General features: G+C 43.3%; 1 protein-coding gene across 1 annotated transcript in view; it reads right to left on the bottom strand.

Moving 5' to 3' along the window:
- The window catches only part of VPS13B (vacuolar protein sorting 13 homolog B), a 2,999,480-nt gene that overhangs the window by 2,872,989 nt on the left and 100,782 nt on the right, over positions 1-25,709 (bottom strand). The window contains exon 4 of the mRNA XM_086966051.1: positions 9,055-9,175. Coding sequence (XP_086822177.1) covers positions 9,055-9,175 — 121 coding nt within the window. The remainder of the gene's footprint in view (positions 1-9,054; positions 9,176-25,709) is intronic.

The raw sequence follows: 25,709 nt of genomic DNA, 5'->3' as shown, positions 1-25,709 counted from the left end.
AAAGCAATGAACTAAATAAACAATGTTCTATGTTTAGCTGTGAGTTAAGTTTAAAAATATTTGTTTTCTCTGACTGCCAGGGAATTTTCATCTTTGAGTAATGTGCTTGGCAGCTTCCTGGCTTCATAAGTCTGTCTGTTAGCACATAAAGCTATCACAAAAATTGACATGGTTTACACTACGGTCCTTCTGAAACAAACACATTCCTGTTTGAAAGCTTTGCATTTGCAGCCAAGAAAATGCATTATTTTGTCATTAGATAGAAAGATATTACGCAGCATCTGTTTTTTATTCGAGCTCAAACAATATTTTATTTCGATCGTTCCCAACAATTCATTAAATTACATTTGAGTTTTACAGAGATAGCAGGAGTGGTAGACTGTCTCTTCATAAATTAAAAAAAGTGCTAGATAAAAGCTGGTTTAATCTGCTTTTTCTGCCAGTTTACTGGCAAAAGTCAAGACTGTCAGCGTTAAAAATGAGTTACCCGTTTTATATTTTTAAAAAGGTTTTCCAATGCCATGCTGGTGTTTGAGAATACTTTGCGATGCAAGAATTTCTACTAAGCTCATGAAAGGACAAGAGGAATCTAAAGTTGTGTGAGAGGAAGTCAGGGGCAGGAGAGAGGTAAAGAAGAAACTAAAGAGTAAATGCACCCTGGCCAACCTCCGACAACATTCAAACCAAGCTATCTGTAAACGAAAGTGGGCTACAGGCCCTCGTAGTAACCGCAGACTTTCCCTTTTGGAAGGTTTGGTCAAGTTCAAGTCTTAAGAATTGTTCTAAGGATCCACTTTTTCTGTTCGATTCACACTCTGAATATTTATTTTAAATAAATGTCCGTTTGATATCGATTCTAAAACTGTAGCGTGCCACCTGCCACACATCGCTGGTCAAAAATGTGCATTACTATACCTAACCTGTATTCCACCCCAAATTAAGGTATTGCATGATCTGGCAGTGCACTGCACTGAAAGCCACTCTGGCAACATTTCTCTTCAACAAGAACTGTGAACATTTAAGGGTCAGTTATTTTTCATTATTTATTTATTAGAAGACTTACAGTTTGTGCTCAAAGATGTTTAATTAAAGTACTCGGTTTAACACATCAAATTATACTTTATAAGTGATAACACAATGTATATAGTGCTTAGAACTCTGATTCAGGGGCTTACATCACAAAAGGTTTCTAAGGAATAAAACTAACAGTGATACTTATAGTTTCTTAATAGAGATAAAATCAACGCCATATGAAAAATGCTCTGTGGCTTTATACAACTAAGGATCTTATGCAAAGCTAAACATTCAAAATCAACCATTAAATACATGTTGGTTTACGCCTCAAAAATATGGTATATCTTCAAGCACTCAGGCATTCGTGATTACGACTGTCCTTGTATGTAATAGTATCTGGCACTTAAATATGCTTGTATGCTCATTGTTGTGTATTCACAGAACTGTGAAGTGCACGTTGGTGCACACAGACATATAAGCACATGTCTGTTTGCCTAACTTGGATCCTTAGACCTTTAATCCTGCACAGAAGAAAAGGCATTAACCGATGCGCTCAATTCTGAGTCTCTGTTTGTGTATGTGTCTGCATCCTATATCTCAAATGCAAACTCGCTCCACTGAATGTCTACAGCTCAAATCTTGGCCTACAAGAAGTATTGCGAAACGTAGGAATCAATAAGCTCAAGGTTATACAGTTAGGCGGTAATCACAGGTATCAGCACACAACGCAACCAGTCGAGAAATTAATGCAGGATCCAAAAAGCACAACACCATAGAGTCAAGTGATAAATATCAGAATCAAGAAACAAAATACAATACCATCTAGAGAGGTACAAGATAAGATCTGACTGAGCTTAATATAAATATAGACTATATAAGTGACACAACTCCACTAAAGGTGAGGGATGTAACTAAGACAAATCTGAATAAAGCCTAAATGTTTAATTACAAACGGATACCCAAAATGATCACCTGTGGTCTAACAGCCATAAAACCCCATTCATATGTTAATAGGTAAAAAAAAAGTTAAACTCAAAGATCATCTTGAACAAGCCAAATTGTCAAACAGAGGATCTAGGGCTTCTGCGGCTGGTGGCATTGTGACCATCAGTAAAGACCCGAATCCAAAAGATCCCTATGCCACAGTCTGAGTGATTATGTTTCTCGCTTTCTGGGGCACTGCAAGCCAGGATCCTTAGAATGGCTGTCGGCGACATAGGTTTGAACTAAACAACATTCTCTTGCACTTCTAACTCGGCTTAGCTAAAAAAAAAACGGGCTGGACTGTTCCCATGGGGCAAAGGGTCAAGACTGATTTGCATATGGCTGGGTTCAAACTGGAATGGCATGGCGAGCAAAAAAACGATGGATTTAGGCCTAGATCTCTGTACTGGGGTGAATGTATGACATTGTTCTGCATTCTGTCCATCAACTGTTGTTTTAGCATTTGTCACCCCAAGTGAGACGGGTATGCTCAGACGTGAGTCCTGTGCTCTCCATGCCTCTGGAATCAAGTTATCCTGGCTGATGAGGGCTGAAAGCCCGAAACCAGTCCTAGGATGCTTTTTCCAGTCCAGGGAGGATCTGGCTTGGCAGTTCGGGCTAGACTGTTTCCATGGGGCACAGGGTCAAGGACTGATTTGCATATGGCTGGCTGGCTGGGTTCAAACTGGAATGGCATGGTGAGCAAAAAAACGATGGATTTAGGCCCAGATCTCTGTACTGGGGAGGATGTATGACATTGTTCTGCATTCTGTCCATCAACTGTTATTTTAGCTAAAAAAAACAGGCACGCTGTTTTCTTAGCATTTTACATCAAAGCAGGGTGATTAGACTTGGGGCATGAGCTACATTGGTTACCTTTTGTGCCACCTACACAGGTCCCTAGTACTTTTTTTTGGATACACGCTTCTGTCTGTTTTAGGCAGGGTTCCTGACAGGGTTTCTCTACTCTGGACTAGAAAGCCTTCTTGCCCACCAGGCTTGAAAGAGACTAACCTCAAAGCTGATGCAACTCCCTCTCAGAGACGCAGGCTTAGGCAAACCATGTACAGGCTTTGTGGCACTTAGCAGAGCCAACAATCAGAGAAATCCACAAACAGAGGCTGGACATACTCTTTAGTCCTCCAGACTTTGCACGCTATTACCAAACAGACTTCCAAGTGTCCTATTCCTCTATTATTATTCCCCTATTCTAAAAACAGACTCATCCAAACCTGGATTACTATGAGCCCTTAACGGACTGATATGTTCTTGTTCTATTGCAGAACTCGAATCGCAACATGATCCCCTGCAGTGGTCCACAGTTTGACGTACAGTATGAAAATCTATAACTTTGCCTCAATTTTTAAAAACATCAACAAATGAACAATCATTCCATTTTTACTACTGTGTGGTCCATTCATTCACTAATATCCTACTGGAGGTATATAATGAGACAGACAATAAAAGTAGAAAATACTCACAAGATAATGTTTGAATGAACGAATCAATTTTTAAAGCGTGTGGCTACTCATTAGTGTTCCGGTGCAAAGGCAACTACAGATCCCGTGTGGCGTGTTGTAATCTGAATAAATCGTTTTTGAACATTTTCCAAAATGACGTCTCATCAAGCATATTCCTTAGTTGATGAGGGAGCTGTTTCAAAATTAAAGTGACTTGTACCGAAAAGGATGAGCCACCCTGTCTCTTTTACTTCATGCCCGCAACCACTAGTAACTGTGCATCCCTTGAGCAAAATTCCCTTGAAGGGCAATATTCTTGAATCCTGGAATTAAGATATTTAGGTCCTACTCCATGAAAAGCATGGTAAGCAATTCTTAGGGCTTTGATTGAGATTCCTTTGCTCACTGGTAACCAGTGCAGCTGTTTTCTGGAACCGAGACACAGAAGTCCATCTTGTGAGTTTATACAAGAAGCGGACTATGGTATTCTGAACCACTTGGAGCCGATGTATAAGATACTCCGGTAGACCCAAATAAAGAGCGTTGGAATAGTTTAACCTGGAGAGAATCAGCGCTTAGACCACTATTTTCTGAGCATCCCACCACAGAAAATATAGTAACATTTTTAAAATCCAGAATAAAGATTTCACCACAGAAGCAATCTAAGATTCAAGGGAAAGATGATAATTGAATAACACCCCCAAAGTCCTGGCCATTTCAATAGGAGGAGGGGGGCGAACAGGCTCCTGACCAGCAACCTGTCCATCCTGGTTAGTGAATCTGAGCCACCCAGCCTACAGTAATTCTTCCATATGTGTTCACCTGGCATGTTAAATGCTTCTCTGTCCAAGGCGTCTGTGCCTTTGCCCAATCAAACATGCCATTATCACTTTACTATTGAAGAAACCAATGGCAGACCTTCCCATCTTGGCTAACTATAAAGATCAATTTCTAACCTTCCTTTTCCTAGAGAAATTCAAGAAGAAAAATATTGGGACAGAAAATGTCCCTGTTTGTCTTTGATGAGCATGCACCCCCAAACAGAGTTCATCATAGCAAGTCCTGCTTTTTCTGACTCTCAGGGCTGATGAGGCCGACAGTGGGTAACATGGACAAGATTATAGTGGCAGGACAGATCTTTTTACATGTTTTCTGGCAGGGGAAGTCAGCAACTGGCCTCTGCTAGATTTTTACATTTGTTTGCTAGTCCTCTGAAACCAGGTTTTTTGCTCCATCCATGTGGAACAAGGATGACACCTGTACATGTGTTACTTGAGTATGTACATGATGTGTGCGCAGGGTTTATGTCACTTGTGGTCACATCGGAATCCATCAACAGATCAGGACAATTTCCCTGGGGGATTCCCTTGAGAGGGCAAGGTCTATTTTTGGCTGGTTAATGACTGGGATCTGTCTGTGCTGAAAGAGCAGGAGCTGTTCAGTCGCAGTCGCACAATGAGCAACAATTCCAATACTGGGTTAACATCTAGAGTACACTTTGAGTCTTATGTACAGTACTGTGCTGTGTGTTGAAGTAAAGCAGCTTTTCCTTTTTTAAGTAAAACCCATGGCTGGACATTGATTTACTGGCTGCTCATAGATGATCTTTTGAATTCGAAGACACTAACTCCACACCCTCTTCCTGAGTAACCAATGGATTGCTCAGCTTTGCGACTTTGTGGGTTATGTGCTAAAGAGGTGCTCTTGGTGCCCAGTGTTGGGCTCAGTGCCAGGACACCCGTTGTAAAAGGCTCTAAATGTCACAGTCTGAGCGCAGTAACCCCTGATTGATCTGGGACTCCTGCCCTGGGTAGCCTAAAAAGGTTCCACAAATAATTAAATAAAAAAGGGACCTTCAAGAATGACTAAAGCATCCTAGTCTCCTACATGACCATCAAGCAGTTTACATACTTGTGCAATACAGAAACTACTTGTCAACATTAGAAAACAGACCATGACATAAAAATCGGGAAAACCAGTCGACCGTAGGACCTGGGTAAGGTATTGTACAGAAAACAATTGGTCCCAACAGGAATTATTCAAGTCAAATAATAAACTGTACCCCACACCATGAATAACATACAATTCAATTAATTAAGTTCACAATTTTGTATTGAATATCAAGTTATACAATATATTATTTCACAAAGTTGCTCCACAGTGAGTGAAAGGGTTAATTGGCCTCTCCACCTTCTTGAAATTGAAACGTTGACATTTTTAATTACATCGACCTGTACTGGGATAACCATCCACATATAGATAACATGCAATCTATACGCTGTATCTTATAACTGTGGATTATCATTATATAAAGTGTTTCCAGACAGGCTCTAACTGAATTGTTTGTATATATTGGCACTTGAATTTCCTATTCCCTTCTTACCAACTCATGTGCACTCTACTCAGCACTTACTGCGCAACTTTGAAATGAAATGAAATGAAAAATTGCACTTATATAGCGCGTAACTACCCAGAGGCCTCGCAGCGCTTTTGACTGATTGCTTGTGGCGAGCTCAGGGTGGATCAACACGCTTTTGCGAACAAGTGCGTTTTTAAGGCCTTTCTGAAGGACATACGGTTATTGTTCTCTCGAAGGGAGAGCGGGAGAGAGTTCCAAAGCTTGGCCGCAGTATGGGAAAAGGAGCGACCGCCCCAGCGAGCTTTATTGATTTTAGAAGTAGTTGCAAGCTGTAAAGAGCTAGAGCGCAGGGCTCTGGACAGTGCATAAGGCGTAACTATGGGGTACAGAATTGCCGGGCCAGTGCGGTGAAAGGATTTGTGCAAAATGCACATGGCCTTGAACTTTGTGTTATAATATATTGTATAACTTGATATTCAATACAAAATTGCGAACTTAATTCATTGAAGTGTATTTTATCCATGGTGTTGGGAATTTATTTATTATTTAACTTGAATAATTCCCGTTAGGACCAATTGTGTTCTGTACCAACATTGGAAAACAAGCATTTGCAAAGCAATAGGTCTCAGATTATTGACAGTTTGAGTTATTGGCACTGCAAAAATAAAATGTTTGTTAGATTAGAAAAATATCCCAGCAGTAAACAACAAGTGGGTGCAGTACCAAATGCTGTCACTAGGTGTTCCACAGGACTTTTTTTTGGCCACATATGGTACTGCATCCTTCAACATGGCCAAGGAAAGGATATGGTGCAGCGGTGAGATCCACCGACTGAGGATCAGCGTTCGAGTGTGGCGTTTAATTTCCCCCGAGCGCATGGACAGAGGTGCTATACAAATAAAAGCTAGAAATGTAAAATAACATAAGATTTCAATGCTAGGGGCGGGCAAGTAGTGTTGTGAGCAGAACAGCAGTGGCTTCGGAGGGATAGTGGGGGCCGGGAGCAGTGTTGTTGAAGGGGTGAGGGGGAGGCCTGGGGAGATCTAGGGACCAAGCAAATGATCTAGGGACCAAGCAAATGAAATAACAGGACTGCAAGCAAGTGAAGCAGTTGAAGTTTCATTGAATAAGTAAACAGAACATTAAGGAGTGCTCTCTAAGTATAAATAACCGGAACAGTAAGAACACACGTAAGAGGGCCTGTTCTCATGGGAGGATACACAATTCCAAAAGGAGGGACTACTAAGTGTATTCACCAATGAAAAGCCAACATTTCTAAAGATTAGGAACCAATGAAAAAGATGGGCATTTTTTTTAGCCCATATCCTAGATAAGTCGGTCTCGAAGAGTCTGTGCAAGCGCTGCTTATGCGAGACCTAAACACTCCCTAGTAAATGCAAGTAAGATTGAGCCTCTCAGCAGCCTATGATACTGTGACCCATGAGATTTCACTGAAAAGATGCAATCCACAGACAGGCTATTGGGCATAGTCATGGATAGAATCTGCTCTTTACTCTAAATCCACCCAGAGGTCATGCTCATGGGATCAGAAGAGTCAATACTTTTAATAGTGACAAGAAATGCTCCATTGGCATTTATCCTACCACACATGATGTTCAATATCTACACATATTTGAATGCCATCAGATTCATTTGGAGGTGTACACGTATGACACCCAACTTCACGTCGATCTGGCAAATGAATTAGAGGACTCAGACAAACATTACAGAATGTCCAAGTCACATAAACTAGAATTATGAAATAAATCAGTCTTTACCTGAATAAAGTGAAAACAGATATTGGAAATGGGAGGATCACAGAACATTCTGTGCCTCCTATCTTGATGCCAGAGGCCCGCTCCGAGCCACCTCATAGAAAATAATAAAAGTGGGTACTACATTTAAAACAGCGCTTCCAAATCAATGATGCTGTCATGGATATTAATCTTCAATTGTTAAGCAACAATAAGGAAAAGCCTTCCACTCCTTGAAAATGACCTACTAGATAGAGCTGAACGCAAGCAGTTGTGATGGGTAGACTTGCAGTATTGTAATGTGGTCTATCAAGGGCTCCTAAAACTATTACTAAAATGTTTCAATGTTGCAAACTGAGGTGACAAAACGTTGCCTAACCTTCATTTGGAAAAGGAATCACGTACAACTAGTTGAAAGCTCTCCGCTGGCTGCCAGTGGTGCAGAGAATCAATCAATCAATCAATCAATCAGTGACACTTATAAAGCGCGCTACATACCCGTAGGGTCTCAAGGCGCTGGGGGGGGGGGGGGGGGGGGGGGGCCGCTACTGCTCGAACAGCCAGGTCTTCAGCTTCTTCCTGAAGGAGAGGTGGTCTTGGGTCAGGCGCAGGTCGGACGGGAGGGAGTTCCAGGTCTTGGCGGCCAGGTAGGAGAAGGACCTTCCTCCTGTAGTCGCTCTTCGGATGCGGGGGACGGCGGCGAGGGCGTGGTTGGCTGATCGGAGGTGGCGTTTGGGAGCGTAGAAGTTGACACGGCTGTTGAGGTAGCTCGGGCCTTGGTCGTGTAGGGCTTTGTGTGCGTGGGTGAGGAGGCGGAAGGTGATTCTCTTGTTGACGGGGAGCCAGTGAAGGTCTCTTAGATGTCCGGAGATGTGGCTGGATCGTGGGATGTCGAGGATGAGTCTGGCTGAGGCGTTTTGGATCCGCTGGAGTCTCTTCTGGAGCTTGACGGTGGTCCCGGCGTAGAGGGCGTTGCCGTAGTCCAGTCGGCTGGTGACGAGGGCCTGGGTGACGGTCTTCCTGGTCTCTGTGGGGATCCACCAGAAGATCTTCCGTAGCATGCGTAGGATGTTGAAGCACGCCGAGGAGACGCTGTTGACTTGCCTGGTCATGGAGAGGGAGGAGTCCAGGATGAAGCCCAGGTTTCGTGCATGGTCTGTCGGTTTGGGTGCGGTTTGGGTGCGGTGCCCAGGGCGGGAATGAATTCAAGGACTACTGCAACCCAGGCCCTGAATACTATCAAAAGTCGGCCTTCACTATGCTCTAGCCAGAAACCTTAGTCAACTAGGGTGAAGTGGGTTCAGCAACAAGGCTTGAGATGACAAACATTTGACAACACATCATTGGGCGTCCAGGGACACAGACACTGGAAGAGCAATATAAAGTCCTACAAAAACGATACCCATCCAGGTTCTCCCAAACAGCGCACATTTGTAAACACCATACATGTCGGCATAGTTATGCAGAGTTTAGTGTAAGTCACCTGGTGGTAAGTCGGGATCGGTGGGGGCAGTCTGCTGGATGCGACGTGGCTTGGTCACAGATTTGGAACTTTCTGTGGTACTGCGGTTGGTCGAGCTGGAGCCACAGCTTTCATGGTCATCCTATAAAACAATGGCCTGAGTTAGTAATGCAAAGAAGGCATGGGAATGCTACAGGATACAGTGGTTTGTTATGTACTTCAGTCGTGTGATAAATCAAGCACTCGCATTTCATTTACATTGAACAGCAGACATTCAGCTTCTTTTTTCAGGACAAGACGTGCACACTTCTTCCTTGCGCCGTGCACGCATCTTTTAATAACTTTGTAAAAGTATGCTCTTGTGGCCGTAAAGAAGGTCTTGAATGACGGGGGCACAGCTTTCAAATTAAGAACTGCACCAATGAACTGCATACATTCAGAAATATGTCATCCTAGTATTGCTAGAAGGTTACAGCAGCAAACTAAACATAAAGCCATTTACACCCTGGTGCAAAAATCAGGTTTAAACACTCAACTCGGCAATTCCGGATACGACATCTTCCTGAAAATATTTTGTGTCCGAGTTAAAGTTGTGAACAAAAATAAGGGACAACATATGCGACCGGTATTTGCACCCATTTTGTTCAGGTTATTATTGCATTTTCGGTGTTTTTTAGGCGAAAACAATTGTGGTGAGCACTAACCAGTAACTTGAGAAAACAGGCGCCGATGCCATGCTTAGAGCCAGTATGTAAGAATAACAGACAGTTGAAACTTGAATAAAAAAAAAATACCTTAGGCAATATTGCAAATTAAAAATAAATTTAAAAAAATCCTCGCCATCTTCCTAACCCCCTAAAAGGTCAACACTGTCCCTTATAAACGATGGGATGCTACTCGCCCAAACCACAAAAAAACTGAGAAAAAAAAACGTACACTAGAAAAATAAACAAGGGAAACCCAATCTGCCTTTATCAGGTCAGGCTAAGCATTTGCTTACAAAACAATCCCCAACAGTTCGGACGTGTCAGAAAACTGTCCTCTAAACTACAACTAATTACAGATGCCCCGCGAAGCAAGACAATGTCGGGGCCTTAAAACAGCAAACTACTCCAAACAGATAAACACGACCCTTCCACGCCTTCCTCGTGCTCCCGCCAGGGACACCTCTGCCATGTCACACACCAGACTTACCTCAACCCAGACACCACCGATTCAAGAAGGAAAACAGAAAGTGCCTGCACCCATCTGCTGCAGGGTCTTATCTTATCCGCCCTGCGGCTTTCACACGCCTCACCACGCGTGAACCCAGCAGCAGCGGCGCATGCTGGACATACAAAGAAAGGTACAATAACATCAGCAGTGTGAATAATCGGTAGAACAGAATTACTGCAACTTCTCCCAAAGGTGAAAATGGGGCTAGCCTTTGGTAAGAGCCTATCCAGGAGAAAAGGCTAGATATTCAGATATCACGACAAAATGTCAAAACGTGTACACGGGTGAATACAACTGAATGATACAATAAATGCACTCTGGTAACAGAACGTATAAATGAGACGGGTACTATCAGCCAGCATTTTACGAAATGGCGGGTATTTTTGTCAATCCCAGAACAAAATTTAGAAAAAGCTGGAATTATATTTCTTTAGAAATATACGCGTAAAAATCTACACACAAGGAAAAAACACTTCAGAAGATTTTCAATTTTTATTCATGACCTATAGAAATATACGCGTAAAAATCTACACACAAGGAAAAAACACTTCAGAAGATTTTCAATTTTTATTCATGACCTTACCACAACTTTAAAATATAAAGTAAGGACCTGGCCAGTAAATCCCCCAGAAAGGTGGCAACGTCATAGGGGTATATTTATTTAAACAAACTGGAACTTACAGGAACTGCTCGTGGCTGTGTAGTGAAGGTCGATCTTGTCTGACATTTACTTGTGGAGATTTTTTAAATGTATTTTATTTTATTTAAAGCATTTTGATAAAGCACGGACTTTACCCGAAGGTGTCAGCGCACTGTACGACAGAACCAGTTACGTTACATGAGAGAACTGTTACAGGAATGGAACAAACAAAAATAACATGCCATAGAATCAAAGCGACCCAAGCATAAGGCACACAATCTCAAGCACAGCAAGCACAGACTGTACAAGCAAAAATATGAATATATATATGGCAAATTTTACAATGACTAAAGCACTTCCTGGCAAAAAATAGCAGGCCATAGAATCAAAACAGCGCAGGCAAAAGAAACACAATATCGAACGCAGCAAGCACAGGATGTACAAACAAAAATATAAATATAAGTGACAAATTTACAATGACTAAGGAAGGAGTGAATTAGTTCTGAAAGTGTCTTTGGAATAAAAGAGATTTGAGGTAAGCTTTGAAGATCTGGATGGAGGTGATGGCAAGGAGCGAAGGAGGAAGCAAGTTCCAGATTCTCATCGCATTACCTGAGAACGATTGTGCCATCAAGTTTTCCCTTTTGAAGGAGGGGGGCTCAAGTAGGAACTTTTCCGCATTCCGAGAAGGTCTTGAGCCTCCAGACAATTTCAGTTTATTCGCCAGATAGCGAGGGGAGGAAGAGTGCAAAGCTTTGTAAGTGATGCACGCCCTTTTGTAGATAGCTCTAGCCTCGATGGGAAGCCATCGGCGAGAAGACAGGATAGGAGGGATGTGGTCACTTCGTTTGGACCCTGAAATGAAGCGAGCTGCTTAATGGAGGACGGATTTGAGGGGGGAGACGTGATATTTGGGAAGGCCAGTCAGAAGAGAATTACAATAATCCAGTCTAGAGAGAACTAGCGATTGGACCAAGGTTTTTAGGTCATTCTCCGGGAAGGACCGACAAATCCCCCATAAAAGGCGTAGCTGATAATGAGCGCTCTTGGCCATGGAATTGATGTGTGAGATTAGGTTGAGTCTTTTGTCAAATGTGACACCTAAGTATTTAGCGCAGTCCACAATGATGGGTTTACTGTTGAGTAGATTCAACTGATCCATCCAGGATTGAACAGGTGGCGGGGAGAGAGAGCTAGATAAGAGGAGGTATTCAGTTTCGGAGGGATTGAGAATGAGTTGGTGCACTAACATCCAGTTGTGAATAACGTTGAGAGTAGATCTGAGTAGTGAGAGATCATGAGGGGAAGACACCTTGAGGTAGATTTGGGTGTCATCCGCATAGGGATGGTAGAGGATTCCAGATTTGCTTAGGAGGTTCCAGATAGAGATTAAACAGAGTGGGAGCAAGGATAGAACCTTGAGGGAAGCCTTGACCAACCACCAGTGGAGAGGAGAGACTGTTTGCAATCTTAATCATTTGGGATCTGTACGAGAGGAAAGAGGGAAACCATTTGAGAACCGTGCCTTCCACACCCATTCCCATTCAAGTCTGCTTTTACAACGCAGCCACAGCAAGTGCTTTATTTCCGAATAGGGTTTGAGAAATGGGCGTTGACCTTTGCATTACAGTGATAAATATGTGAATCAGCACTTATTAGAGCTCGCCTTTAAAATGTACTTTATTGGGCCATGTTTCTTTCCACTGCCATTGTAAATTAATCTATGCCATGGCACTGAAAATAAACACAGGTTCACACATTTACTACTAAAGTAGAAAAGGTCAGATTCCATGATATTACCACTGCTTAATGAGTCCCTGCACTGCTCCCGCCATGCCCAAACATTGTGCTCCGCTTTGAGCAAGCGAGAGCATTTTGCTCTCGCTTGCTCACAACGAAGCACACTTTGCTATTTACACACAGGGAGCTGCATGTCAGCAGGTCCCTGCGTGTAAAAAGCAATGTGGTAGCCGGCCGGGACCGCGGGAGCCGGCCTGGACCGCGGGGCCCTTGAGGCTCCCGCTACTGTCCCCAATGAGGTTGCCATATCCCGGGGATGAAGTCCCTGGGCCAAAGCTGGCCCGCGGAGTGGGGCTGCAAGGGCTCCGTCCCCCCCGGACCCGTCTCCCCATACAAAAATAATATTTTAAGACCTGGCCTAGGTGGCTGGGGTCACCTGGGCCGAAATTGGTGTCATCAGTGGTGACAATGACCATGTCATGAGTGATGTAATATGTGAGGTCATAAGCAGTGCATTGCCGGGGCACGAGCTATAGTTCGCTCAGCTAACTAGAACTGCTGAATTTCTTTGGTTTTGTACGAGTAAAATGTCAGCCTAACTATAACGTCCCTGTAACCTTTGTTTTTTCCAGTGAATATATATATATATATATATATATATATATATATATATATATATATATCCAAAACACACCTTCACTACGAAGAAGTGAGAGGCCACACGGGGGAATCCTTTTGAGAGCCTTTAATGTGGACACTGGGCATTATGCATTTCGGCGACCCTTCGCCTCGTCAGATGCCTCCACACAGGTACCGCCATAACCTCTCCACATAAAGTGCCTCCTCCTGCTCCCTCATTGGTTGGAGAGCTCCGCCCCTTGTTGTTTGTATGCACGCCTTCTGTAGTCTTGGAATCCTGACTACATCACCCACAGTTCACCTGGGTTGGAGGCAATGCACGGGGGTAATTTGTTGGTGTTACATGACTCGGGGAGAAAGGGTGTTTGCTGATACGGTGGCTGGTTCCATGCGAGAATGGTGTCCCGTGACTACTGCAGGCCCCCACTGATCATTCCAGCCTCTCATGCATAGGCTCGGCGGGCCGCGAGTCAGGATACCATGATTCCCGGCTCCTCGCACCATGTCGAGCTGCTTCTTGGCAGACAGTCCAATTCCGAGCTTCCGCAGTCCGAGGCTGGCCGGAGCTACCAAAACCTTGGTAAAGTACACAGTTGTTGCCAGCAATGCTCCGGCCTCTTAAATGGAACGGAGCCTCTAAACACGCTACTGGCCAGCGTGTAAAACATCCAAAACACACCTTCACTACGAAGAAGTGAGAGGCCACACAGGGGAATCCTTTTGAGAGCCTTTAATGTGGACACTGGGCATTATGCATTTCGGCGACCCTTCGCCTCGTCAGATGCCTCCACACAGGTACCGCCATAACCTCTCCACATAAAGTGCCTCCTCGTGCTCCCTCATTGGTTGGAGAGCTCCGCCCCTTGTTGTTTGTATGCACGCCTTCTGTAGTCTTGGAATCCTGACTACATCACCCACAGTTCACCTGGGTTGGAGGCAATGCACAGGGGTAACTTGTTGGTGTTATATGACTCGGGGAGAAAGGGTGTTTGCTGATACGGTGGCTGGTTCCATGCGAGAATGGTGTCCAGTGACTCCCGCAGGCCCCCACTGATCGTTCCAGCCTCTCATGCATAGGCTCGGCGGGCCGCGAGTCAGGATACCATGATTCCCGGCTCCTCGCACCATGTCGAGCTGCTTCTTGGCCATATTTCTTTCCACTGCCATTGTAAATTAATCTATGCCATGGCACTGAAAATAAACACAGGTTCACACATTTACTACTAAAGTAGAAAAGGTCAGATTCCATGATATTACCACTGCTTAATGAGTCCCTGCACTGCTCCCGCCATGCCCAAACATTGTGCTCCGCTTTGAGCAAGCGAGAGCATTTTGCTCTCGCTTGCTCACAACGAAGCACACTTTGCTATTTACACACAGGGAGCTGCATGTCAGCAGGTCCCTGCGTGTAAAAAGCAATGTGGTAGCCGGCTGGGACCGCGGGAGCCGGCCTGGACCGCGGGGCCCTTGAGGCTCCCGCTACTGTCCCCAATGAGGTTGCCATATCCCGGGGATGAAGTCCCTGGGCCAAAGCTGGCCCGCAGAGTGGGGCTGCAAGGGCTCCGTCCCCCCAGGACCCGTCTCCCCATAAAAAAATAATATTTTAAGACCTGGCCTAGGTGGCTGGGGTCACCTGGGCCGAAATTGGTGTCATCAGTGGTGACAATGACCATGTCATGAGTGATGTAATATGTGAGGTCATAAGCAGTGCATTGCCGGGGCACGAGCTATAGTTCGCTCAGCTAACTAGAACTGCTGAATTTCTTTGGTTTTGTACGAGTAAAATGTCAGCCTAACTATAACGTCCCTGTAACCTTTGTTTTTTCCAGTGAATATATATATATATATATATATATATATATATATGCGCATTACCCAGAGGCGGGTAGTTATAGTTAGGTCAGCTGTTCCATAGGAAAAGCATTGTTTATGTTGCTAATAAATTTGGCCCCATTTGATGAATCTCCACAAAAACCTTCCAAAAAGGTGTTACTTTTTGATTAGTTTGAGCATGGAAAGTTTCTGGGGGATCCGTCACGCAGGTGCCGAGAAAGAAGGTTGTTCCCAAAACGCACAATCCCCTTGCATTTTCCATAGACTTCTTTAAGAAGGGCTACAGAACAAACTGCTGAACGGAATTACACCAAATTTAGCAGGAAGCTAAATCTTGGTACTCAGATTGTACTTTTTATGATTTGGTATAAATTGGTTCAGTATTTTGTGAGATAAGGTTAAAAAAAGAAAATAGATATCTTGACGGTTGGGTTTGAGGGACCCTCGCAAGAGTCGCTCGAACCCAGTTAAAAAAAAAAATCCCCAGAGCCTTATAAGGCTCGTGGAGGGGGAGGGGGCAACTTGGCGCCCCTCCCCTTGAAAATACATAGGGACCTAGGGGCTTGGGAACAAGGGCTTAATGAGGCTCAGGTAGGTCCTTTTTTGAAAGTGATGCAACCCTGGGGAATAGGGTCCCCAGGGTCTTTTGAAGGTTAGAGGAGGGGGCCGAATGATAATGGGGATTGGGACTCAAGACCTTTTAAGGGCTTGGGGAGGGTGGGCCGCACGGACCCCTTCCTTAAAAAAAAAACTGCCCTAGGGGATGGGTTCCACAGGGCCTAATAAGGCTTGGGGAGAAGGGCTACTAAGCTTTCCTCCTTTAAAAAACATAAGACCCTGTGGCCAATTCTGAGACATGCATGGCGGTGAGTTCGCTTTATGTATGGTAATGAAATATTACTTTAGGTTAAAAATTCACTGAAAACAACAAGTTAGGTATGATAAAAAGATCTATTTTTGTTTAGAAGAAACCCGTAGAAAGTCACTGAAAAAAACAATGGCTCAAGTAATGTTATAGTTAGGTTAGGAGAGTTAACTAAAACTTGCAGACCCACCAAGCACTGCTTAAGACCTCACAGATTACATCCCTCATGACACGTTCTAGGACATCATTTATGACATCACTGCTAATGTCTCAAATGACATCACTGATGACATTATCCAAGCTTCTTTTGTACACATTGCACTATAAACCGGTGTAGCATTAGAGCTATGAAAGTGCAAAATAGCTTTTTGCAAGCAGATAATCTGTCAAGCGGGTACTGAGAAAAAGAAGGGAAGATTTGGTAAAAATCATATCAGCCATTTTTGAGAAATGAAGGTTCACAAGTCATTGGCCTGGAATACCGCAGTGCCCCAATACCCCAGTGGTCAATGGTTGTTTCTTTTTTTCCTGTCGGCCAGTTCAGTACCATGGAATTGGGGAATCTGATTGGCCTGCTAAAACATCAACAGAGAAGTTGTGGCCTCCATTACAGGACACAGACACAATTTATTTTTAAAAATTGTGCCTTAGGCCCTATGGGACCCAGTGAGGCCCTGTGAGAAACCACAGAATTCACACGGGACCCAGCACAGCCCTCCTGTGTGGTCCCAGGGGAGTACCACAACATTTTCTAAATGTAAATGAGAGGTAGGTGTTCTTAGGGCCTGTAGGATGTTGAACACAGGGCCCAGCCCTAGGTCAGGCCCTGGAGCTAGCCAATCTCACACTGCATACGGCTGAAGGCCGCACGTGGCAGGGGTGGTCTGCCTGCAGGCTTTAGGGGGCAGGCACGGCCCTGTGTCCAATCCTCTACTGAGTACAGTCAAAATGTATGCTCAGTGAGGGAGTTTGCTGAGAACTTTTCTAAAAAATGTTTTAAAAAAAAGAAATTCACTGATACAAACAAAGGTTAAAATATTGTTAGGTATGGTAATAAGATCCTACTTTACATTAAAATACAAAAAAAATCCTGTACCGGTGTGAATAGCTGCTCCGGGCCAAAGATAGGGCAGCTGAGAAGCACCAGAATGGGTCAGCTGTGCTGCGATCGCAGTGGGTCTAGCTGGCTGAGGAGAGTCGTAGATGAAAAAGGCAGAGAAGGGGAGTGGCGGATCGGAAGACCCCGAGAAAGTGGTGCAGCGCTGATCGGGCCCCAGTGGCTTGACAAGGTGGCCAGGGTTGATGAAGAAGAGACGGTGCAGGTGTTTGGGGGTGGGGGGGTGCGGGGGGGGGAAGAGTCATGTTGCTATTTTTATACTGTTTTGGGGAACGTTAAACTGCTCTTGCATAACAATATACTGGTTCCCCACTCCCGTTTCCCGTAGGTGGGCAGCCCAGAGCAGGTGGAACCAGTGGAAAGGTGCCAGACTGGATCAAATCAAATGGGAAATGGCGGGTGAATTATTTAAACTTATGACATGGAATGTTAGAGGTCTGGGCAACCTGGAAAAACTACGTAAGGTACCTAAAAACAATACAGAGCCTCCATAGACTTTCTGCAGGAATTCCATGTCTGGGGGACTGCTGCTCAGTCTGCGGAAGAGGTGGAAAAGACAGCTTTATGCCACTTTCTACTCTGGGTATGCACAGGAAGAGATTATCTTGGTGGTCCCTGGGGTTCTATCCAACCGCAAGGGGCATGTGATTGATGCAGAGGGCAGGCATGTCATCCTTTTTTGGGCCTTAGACAGAAAAGAGGTTTGCCTGCCGAATGTGTATGCACTCAGTAATGACTGCCCAGACTGCTATAGTAGAGTGGAGACAGTGGCATTAGAATATCTAGCAGCGGCAATTATCTTGTCGGGAGATTGTAACTGTGTTATGGAAGGGGCGATTTACCTTAGGGACTCAGGATTAAAGCAGACTTCTTCCCCCAATCAAGAGTGTGTGACGAGGAGAGTTTGTAGAGTGGTGTAGAAAGGGGGGCATGGCCTCTTACAACCTCTCAGCAAACCCACTGTGTGGAACTTACTGCAGGTAACATGAGGGGTAGTTGGCCCCAAAGGACTGCCTTGGGAGTCCACTACCCCTTTTGTTACCTCCAGTAAATACCACACAGGAGGATTGCTAAGAGGTCTTCGGAGGCCGAGCTCCCTTTCTCCACTACTGTGCAAACACACCTCGTGGCGAACTACTGGTTGGGGGATAAGTCCACTTTACCCCGGCAGTACCATGGGGGCCAAGAAGCTCCTTGAGTACCTCCTCTAAGTCCTATACAGCGGCATTCCTGAGAGCTGGTCATAGGCCCAGCCCCCTTTCTCCACCACTCTGTAAACAAGACTACTTCTTAAAGAAGCATAGAAATTACATTAAGAAAATGAAAGGTTACAGGGATGTTATACTAAGAATTAACATGGAAAAAACCTTATAAATAAATTGAAAAAAATAAAAGTTACAGGGATGTTATAGTTAGACTGAGGTTTCACTCGTACAAAACCAGTGAAATTCAGCAGTTATAGTTAGCTGCGCTAACTATAACTCGCGGACCCATAATAAACTGTTTATAGCCTCACATATTACATCACTCATGACATGGTCAGTGTCATCAGTAATGAAAGCACTGATGACACCTCTAATCACGCACCCACTCACACCCCTCTAGAAACTTTCACACACCCACTCCCACAAACCATTCACAGACCCATACTAATACCTACACAACCACTCACTGATTAATGTATCACACACATCCACTTGCTCACTCATACACCCACTCAGCCACTAAAACGGCCATTGACATATCCACTCATACACACATAGAGCTACTCACATGCTGAGTTAGTCACCCATAGAGCTACTCACACACCTAGTCACTCACCCATATAGTCAATCACGCAGGCAATTTACTCACCCATGCAGATACACATACCCACTCACTAACTCCTACAGATGCTAAAAGATACTCACCTATACAGTCACTGACACAAGCACACTCACCCATACAGCGACCACTGAGGGTAGAATGTTTCAAATTAAAAATGGAGAAATAAAACGGCAACATTCGAATGTGGGGTAGGTCTCTCCAAGCCATTATCAGTGAAGAGCCACTGCAATGCTTTCAACGAAGCTATCAACACTTCAATGTTCAAATTCTTTTTACTGATGAATCAAATATTTCAGGTCGAAGCGTTGTACATGGCAGCATGAAGGTTCATTAAAACAAAGTTGGTGTAGTGGAAACAGATGAACTACGAAAAGTGTCGGTGAGGAAATGGGCAATGATACAGTATTACATGTACCATAAACCATTATATATAAAAAGAAACAAATCATTCAAAAGTGATCTATAGGTTGCTGTGGTCCCACACTTAGGGCCAGAAAGACTGGAGGTCGTTCATAATTAGAGGCAGCCACACAGGTAGACAAGAGTAAATAGTTGGGGCTTAAGGGCCTTTTAATTGTTGGAAGGGAGGATTCAATTCAAAGTTCGCTGTTGATTGTGCTGCAGTGCAGGGGGAATGATGCGAGCAGTTAAAAAGATCTGGAATTAAATGGGCACAGGTTGATTCAGGTACTAAACAAAAATAGGGGTAAGGCCCAAATTACCCTCATATACACGAGCACAAACATCAAAAAGATGTGAAAAATACAAAGTAGTACAGAGAGATCAATTAAAATATTTATTTTCATACAGGGATAAACTAAAAACCTTGATGTATAAAAATTAAAGTTTTTTTTTTAGAAAATTGTATTCGCAAGTTATAGTCACATATGCATATATCTCAAGATAAAGTGGAACACAAACAGTATAATATCAACAATGGATTATACAAACAAATGCAAGGACAGTCCTCTCTACATATAATACAATATACAGTATATACATCACATATACAATATCTACAAAGACAAATATATAACAATTCAGCCCTACAAAAAACACACAATACTAAACACTGACAACATGTGCACTCTTAAATCAAAGTGCTACACTTCTAGGTAGTCCTAAGTCGCGCCAGAGGTGAACCACCCTCAAAGGATATTTATAAAGGTGCTTATGTCGATATATGAACCAATTTAAAGTTTCAAACAGACTCCTTCAAATGAATGTCACTCGGGTCGCGTAACTAGTTAGCATGGAGGAGTTTCGTACGTTATCGGATCAGGTTGATTCAGGGGCAAAAAGAACTGCATGGGGTAAGAACTGTGTACTGTTGCCGTGCCGTGCTTTTACCGAAACCCACATGGTGGCGACAGGGATAAGCAAGTTTATCTCTCAGGGCGATAACATTGATAATTTGGTCCTAAAAGGAGAAGAAGTGCGACTGGTGGCTGACTGGGAGGCTGCTGCTCTGATCTGGCTCACGACCAGGCTGCCTCGCTGGGATGAAGCGGAATGAAGCAGAACCTGTGGGCACATGTTGTAGATGCCCGGTGTTAGAACCTGGTGTCAGTGAAGTGGTAGCAGCCTCAACGAAGTACACAAGGTGACCTCTGTGGCTCCTGATAAAGCCACACAATGTTGTATTGTGTGCCTATGACACTGAAAGGAACCACATTGAACAGATAAATAAACCAACTCTGAGCTCTTCTCGACTTTTATTGATTTTAAGCAAAATGACTTCTCATGGTATGAACTCCGTTTTACACTTCATGTTTCTGAATGGATTACTAACGACAGGGAATGATGCAAAGCGTCTGCAGGTCATATTTACTCTAAACCCCTTTTTTAATTTTATGAGTCCTGCTTATTTTATGAAAAAGATCAGTGATGTATCACAAGACCACTACTGTGACTACGACCAAGCCTTCTACTTACATCCGAAAGAAATGCCTGTAATCATAAAATTCTCCACAATGTTAACTTTTAAAGCACACTATTAATTTTTCAAACACATGCCTGTCTCATAAGCCCAGAAGTAAAACTCGTTCATTAAAGGGATATGAAAAAGTTCCAAGTGAGCTGCCAAAACTAGCATAATTATGAAAATATTTAGCACTGAAACCAACTGAAATCACATGCCCTATATAGATTATGGTGATGTCATGCCATGAGCCCCTGCCAAAATGTACTAAAACTACTGCACTGCAATAAATCTGGCTCACACCAGATGACAATAAACATTTCAAGTAGAAGGAACACTAATTATATTGTTTGACATTTTATTGAACATGTAGATTGGGAGCCTGGGAAGAATTTAAGCAAAAAAAGATTGCATAGGCCACCCACTTTAGATGACAGCAACGAACTACTTTCTAGTGTAATAAACTGGCACTGAAATATTTAATGAATACTCTGTTCAGATCTTAGAAAGCAAGAGCAATAATTTCTGAATTTATGTATATGAAATTAGAGAATTTTTTAACAAAAAGAAATTCATCTGCAATGCGTACATTATTTGATTAGAAAAATACAATAAATTGTTTAAGGTTGGAAAAAAATAATACGAATGACACACATTGGACATTTACATTTTTAAAACGTGTGGGCATGATGCACGAGGAATTCATTCACAAAAGTGATTGCAAACTGGGCACTAACATTATTGAATGTGATTTGATTTTGAGAACCGACCTGTGTAGTAATAAGTCGGTTCACAAAATAATGAATCATAGGGGTTACATAACAATATGCCTCATCAACACTCATTAGACAGGTTGCAATGTGTGATCCCCTGTTTTTGGCTGCAATCACAGAGCTGATGGCCAGCAGAGGAAGGCAGACCACCATCCCTGCGACAGCATTCCAAAACGCAAAAAGTGTTTTCCTTTAATTTAGCCCGTGTTCTTTGAAGGAAATAGCGCTGCTCTTATATTTAAAAAAAAAAAAATGTGGATTCTTCTTAAACCAGGACAACTGACATGATCAGTTTTTAGGCGGTCCCGCAGGACCGGGGTCGGCAGAGATTAGAAATAGGCAAGGAGGCTGAATTCATTCCTTCTTACCATTTTGGAAGTTTACACCACTTGCATTGCCACTGGATTTCTTTATTAGCATTTCAGCATGTGACAATTCAAACAAGCAGGACGGTTGAGTATGATTGACAAAGAGAACAAAGTAAGTGGATGTAACTATCGGTATTGCATCGTTTTTGACACTAAAGATAGTACTGAGGCGTTATATTTCTAAACATTGGTAATCTAACAAATCAAACTTAGACAATCCGTGTATGGCGATGGAGACAGGAAGGGGGAGGAAGGATAGCTGTATGGTGGGGGAGGTTTAGGGGAGTGTCCTGTTTGCCCAGCATTTTATTGGGGGTGGGGGGGGCTGGGTGCTACTGAGGCAATGAGAGGGCTGGTGTAGTCAAAGATCGCTATTATGCTCGTTATTAATCTGTGCCAATGAAGTTAAAATGTATTAAAAAGAGGTGTCCTGAAGCTGTCGAAGTCAAACTTTCATAACTGCTCAGACAGAGACTCAAACTCAAAGACCACTTCTTACAGGACTGCAGACCCTTGGTGAGATAATACACTGGAGGGACCCTTTAAAGGTACCCTTAACAGCATTGCATTTGATCTCTTCTTTACACCATGAGCAGCATGAGTTCCCGCCGACCAGATCACTCACATGACTGAACGATCCTATAGTTGTGGAACTCCTGAACAACAAGTCGGCCGCCTCTATGATCGGGCTCAGTATCAACGGGCTCACTATGAACGGGCCCAGTATGAAAGGTCCCAGCATGAACCATTGAGGAGACCACTCTAAAAATAGCCGTGTTCAACATGATCATGTGCTTAGTGCAACTTCTGCGGCTTGTTTCCTGGATCACTGCTTTCACATTCACCTGGCTTCAGTTTGATGTAGAGCACACAAAGAATTCAAAATTGGATGTCTTTACTCCCAGCATCAGAAGCCAAAACAAGCAGAACGTTGATCCCTCCGAGCCCACAACAAGCCAAAGGGTACTTTGCCTGCATATAATTTATGATGTATAACTAGCAGATTCTAAGAGCTGTGTGATTTACTTCATCTGCATCCCCGAGGCCCAGAAAATAGTGGGCTAAATTAACTGCAAATCTATCATCTTTCACAACACCGTGAATGTAAGAAACTGTGAAAGAACCGCTTATACTAAAAAAGAAAGCATGTCGACTGCACTCAGGTCACAAAAAAAGCCTGCGAGGATGCACAATTTTCCAATCAGCAGTAATGGGCTATGCAACAGACAAAATGTGTTCTGCAACGGCTCACGCGGTTAGTTTTCCTACACTACTCTGCACTTCAGGAGCATAAAATGTAAACTAAAAAACGATAAAGAAATGGCCAAGATCACCAGGCTAACATATTCAAGATTATAAGGTGTGAAACTGGTTTAGATTCTCCTTGCCAGGCCACCATCCGGCTACAAAGGGTCCATCCAGATCAGGTAAGTGTGGCACAGGGCACTTACTGTCCCCTATGCTATTTAACCCCTATGTTCAGCTCCTGCTGCACCTTATCCACTCTTTTGGATTTCAAGTGTTTTTATATGTGGGTGACACTCATATCACGATCGGTTGAACCATCAAACATTGGAGTCAGCTTACATGATTGTCTAAAGGTACTCGCAAACATTTGCCAAGTAGCCACAAAGTACGGTCTGTGGTGTGTTTGAGGGTTGCACTGATGTCAACAGGGTGGTGGCAGGGGTCTGGGTGGATCAGGGATTGTGCAAATAGGTCTAAAAAGTGTGAAATAAACGGGCAAGCATTTATTTGCAGGTTAATAAATGCTTGCTTGTTTATAAAAAAAAAAATCTGAATATAAGTGCTCATGAACTAAACAGAAGCTCGTGCTCCTATTCACCGGGGGGGGCATACTTTGAGAATCACTGGTCTAGACGATGTCCAACCATGAATGGACCATCATTTTTTTAAATCGCAAAGCCAACAAGAAAGACCTGTTTAGGGTAGAGGAAAACTCCACCACACGATGAGGATTGGGTAATGAAAGGGAGAGGAGAAGGAAAGATTAAATGAGTAACTGGGTAACAGGAATCGAGTGTATGGAATGAGGGACAGAGAGAGGAAGAGAGAGAGTGGAAGGTACAACTTGTTATCCAAGTTGTGAGTAACGGATTTTTGCCATTATACATTCTGAATTACAAATACCAGAAAGCAGAGAGAAAAAAGAGAGGACTGGATAATGCACAAAAAAAAAAATCGACAAAGGGTAACGCAGGGTAAATGACGACGAAGCATGGGAAGACTAACGGCCAAAGATGAAGATCGTGAGAAAGAGAAATTTGTGCTTCTCTTTCCTACTACCCACAACCTCAATAGCATCAGTCCCTCTTTACTAGGCTTTCTTTATCTCCACTTCCTCCTAGTACCAATTTCGTATTACCAACCTCTCGGCAACCCAACCTCTGTATGATAAGTCCCTTACAATTAGGCTCTATACACTCTCTCCGTCCTAGTACCAGGGCTTCTTTGTACCACAGAATCCTGAACTTCAGTCGCTCCATACTGGCTTCTCCACTAGTAACAAGGTAGGAGTAGGTCCTATAAGGTTTCAGGAAATTATCTTTCATTCCCTCAATTTTTAAATCTCTATCCCCACCACTTGTCCGAGAGTGTGCCTTTTATATTTACTTCTTTTTACAAATGTTAATTTGAATGCTAACTAGTTATGGAATGGAAATTAGTTGTGTATGGGACCATGCAACAACATAAAACATAATCCTCGAGTCTCTGACACCAATCCCATTTGCAGAATCAACTGTAAACTGGCCCTTTCTGTTTTCTGACTAGCGGATTATTAAATGATTATTAAGGGTCCGGAGCATAGCAGATTATGGGATATTCCAGGAGTCGACTTTAAGCCCCATTGTAGTCACTAACTATATGCAGACTGTTCAAAAATCATGTACGGGGTAGGTTTACTCCACCAGTCATCCGTCAACAACACCCCAATGTATTTGGAGCGTGATAGCACAACACCCTTATAACCAGGCCTCTTTTTGAGATATTCAAAGGGGGCATGCACTGGCAGTTTGGGCTGAACTGGTGCTGTTCCGGTGCAGCCAAAATAGGTAAGCATGTTATCATTAAAATAGTAAAAAGTAAAAAAAAAAAATAGCAATTAATATCCCACTTTTTTTCTGTTTCCTAACATTGCAAACAACAGGTGGAATCTACTTCAATGGTACTCAATTTATGAACCTTTGATAGATCGAAGGCAGAGTCGGCAGTGCTGGGATTTGAATTGGCGATCCACAAATCAAACAGATAACAGCAACGAGGGCTTACCTCACAGAACCAGATTTCTAGCTAGTCCATGTTTAAATAGCACTAACAATCGAAAACCATTCTGATGCAAAGCAACCCTACCACTGTTCAGAGTGATTCAAGCATATCTAATTAAGGCAATTGACTGTCTAGAAAGAAACTGAAGAATGACTAATAAGGAACTCACTCCATTGGACTGCTTTTAAGACTGAAACCACTCTTTTGAAATCTAGCAAATAATTGATTAGAGACATCTCAGCCTATCTGAAAAAAGGTTGTGCTGTTTGCTGACATGAAATGGGATTCCTGCCCAGGATCACTATGGTCTTCCCATATGACTTACTTTGAAGAAGCAAATTCTAGGGGTAATGGGGAGACAGACTTCAAAGAAGTAGGTGGAGGCCAAATGAGGATACAGGAATATGGGGGTTTAGGAAACTGCACTCCAGCTGCCGGATGACCTTGTGC

This window comes from Lissotriton vulgaris, chromosome 4_1 (genome assembly GCF_964263255.1).
Source record: "Lissotriton vulgaris chromosome 4_1, aLisVul1.2, whole genome shotgun sequence".
Classification (NCBI taxonomy): Eukaryota; Metazoa; Chordata; class Amphibia; order Caudata; family Salamandridae; genus Lissotriton; species Lissotriton vulgaris.
This window is presented reverse-complemented; position numbering and strand designations above follow the sequence as displayed.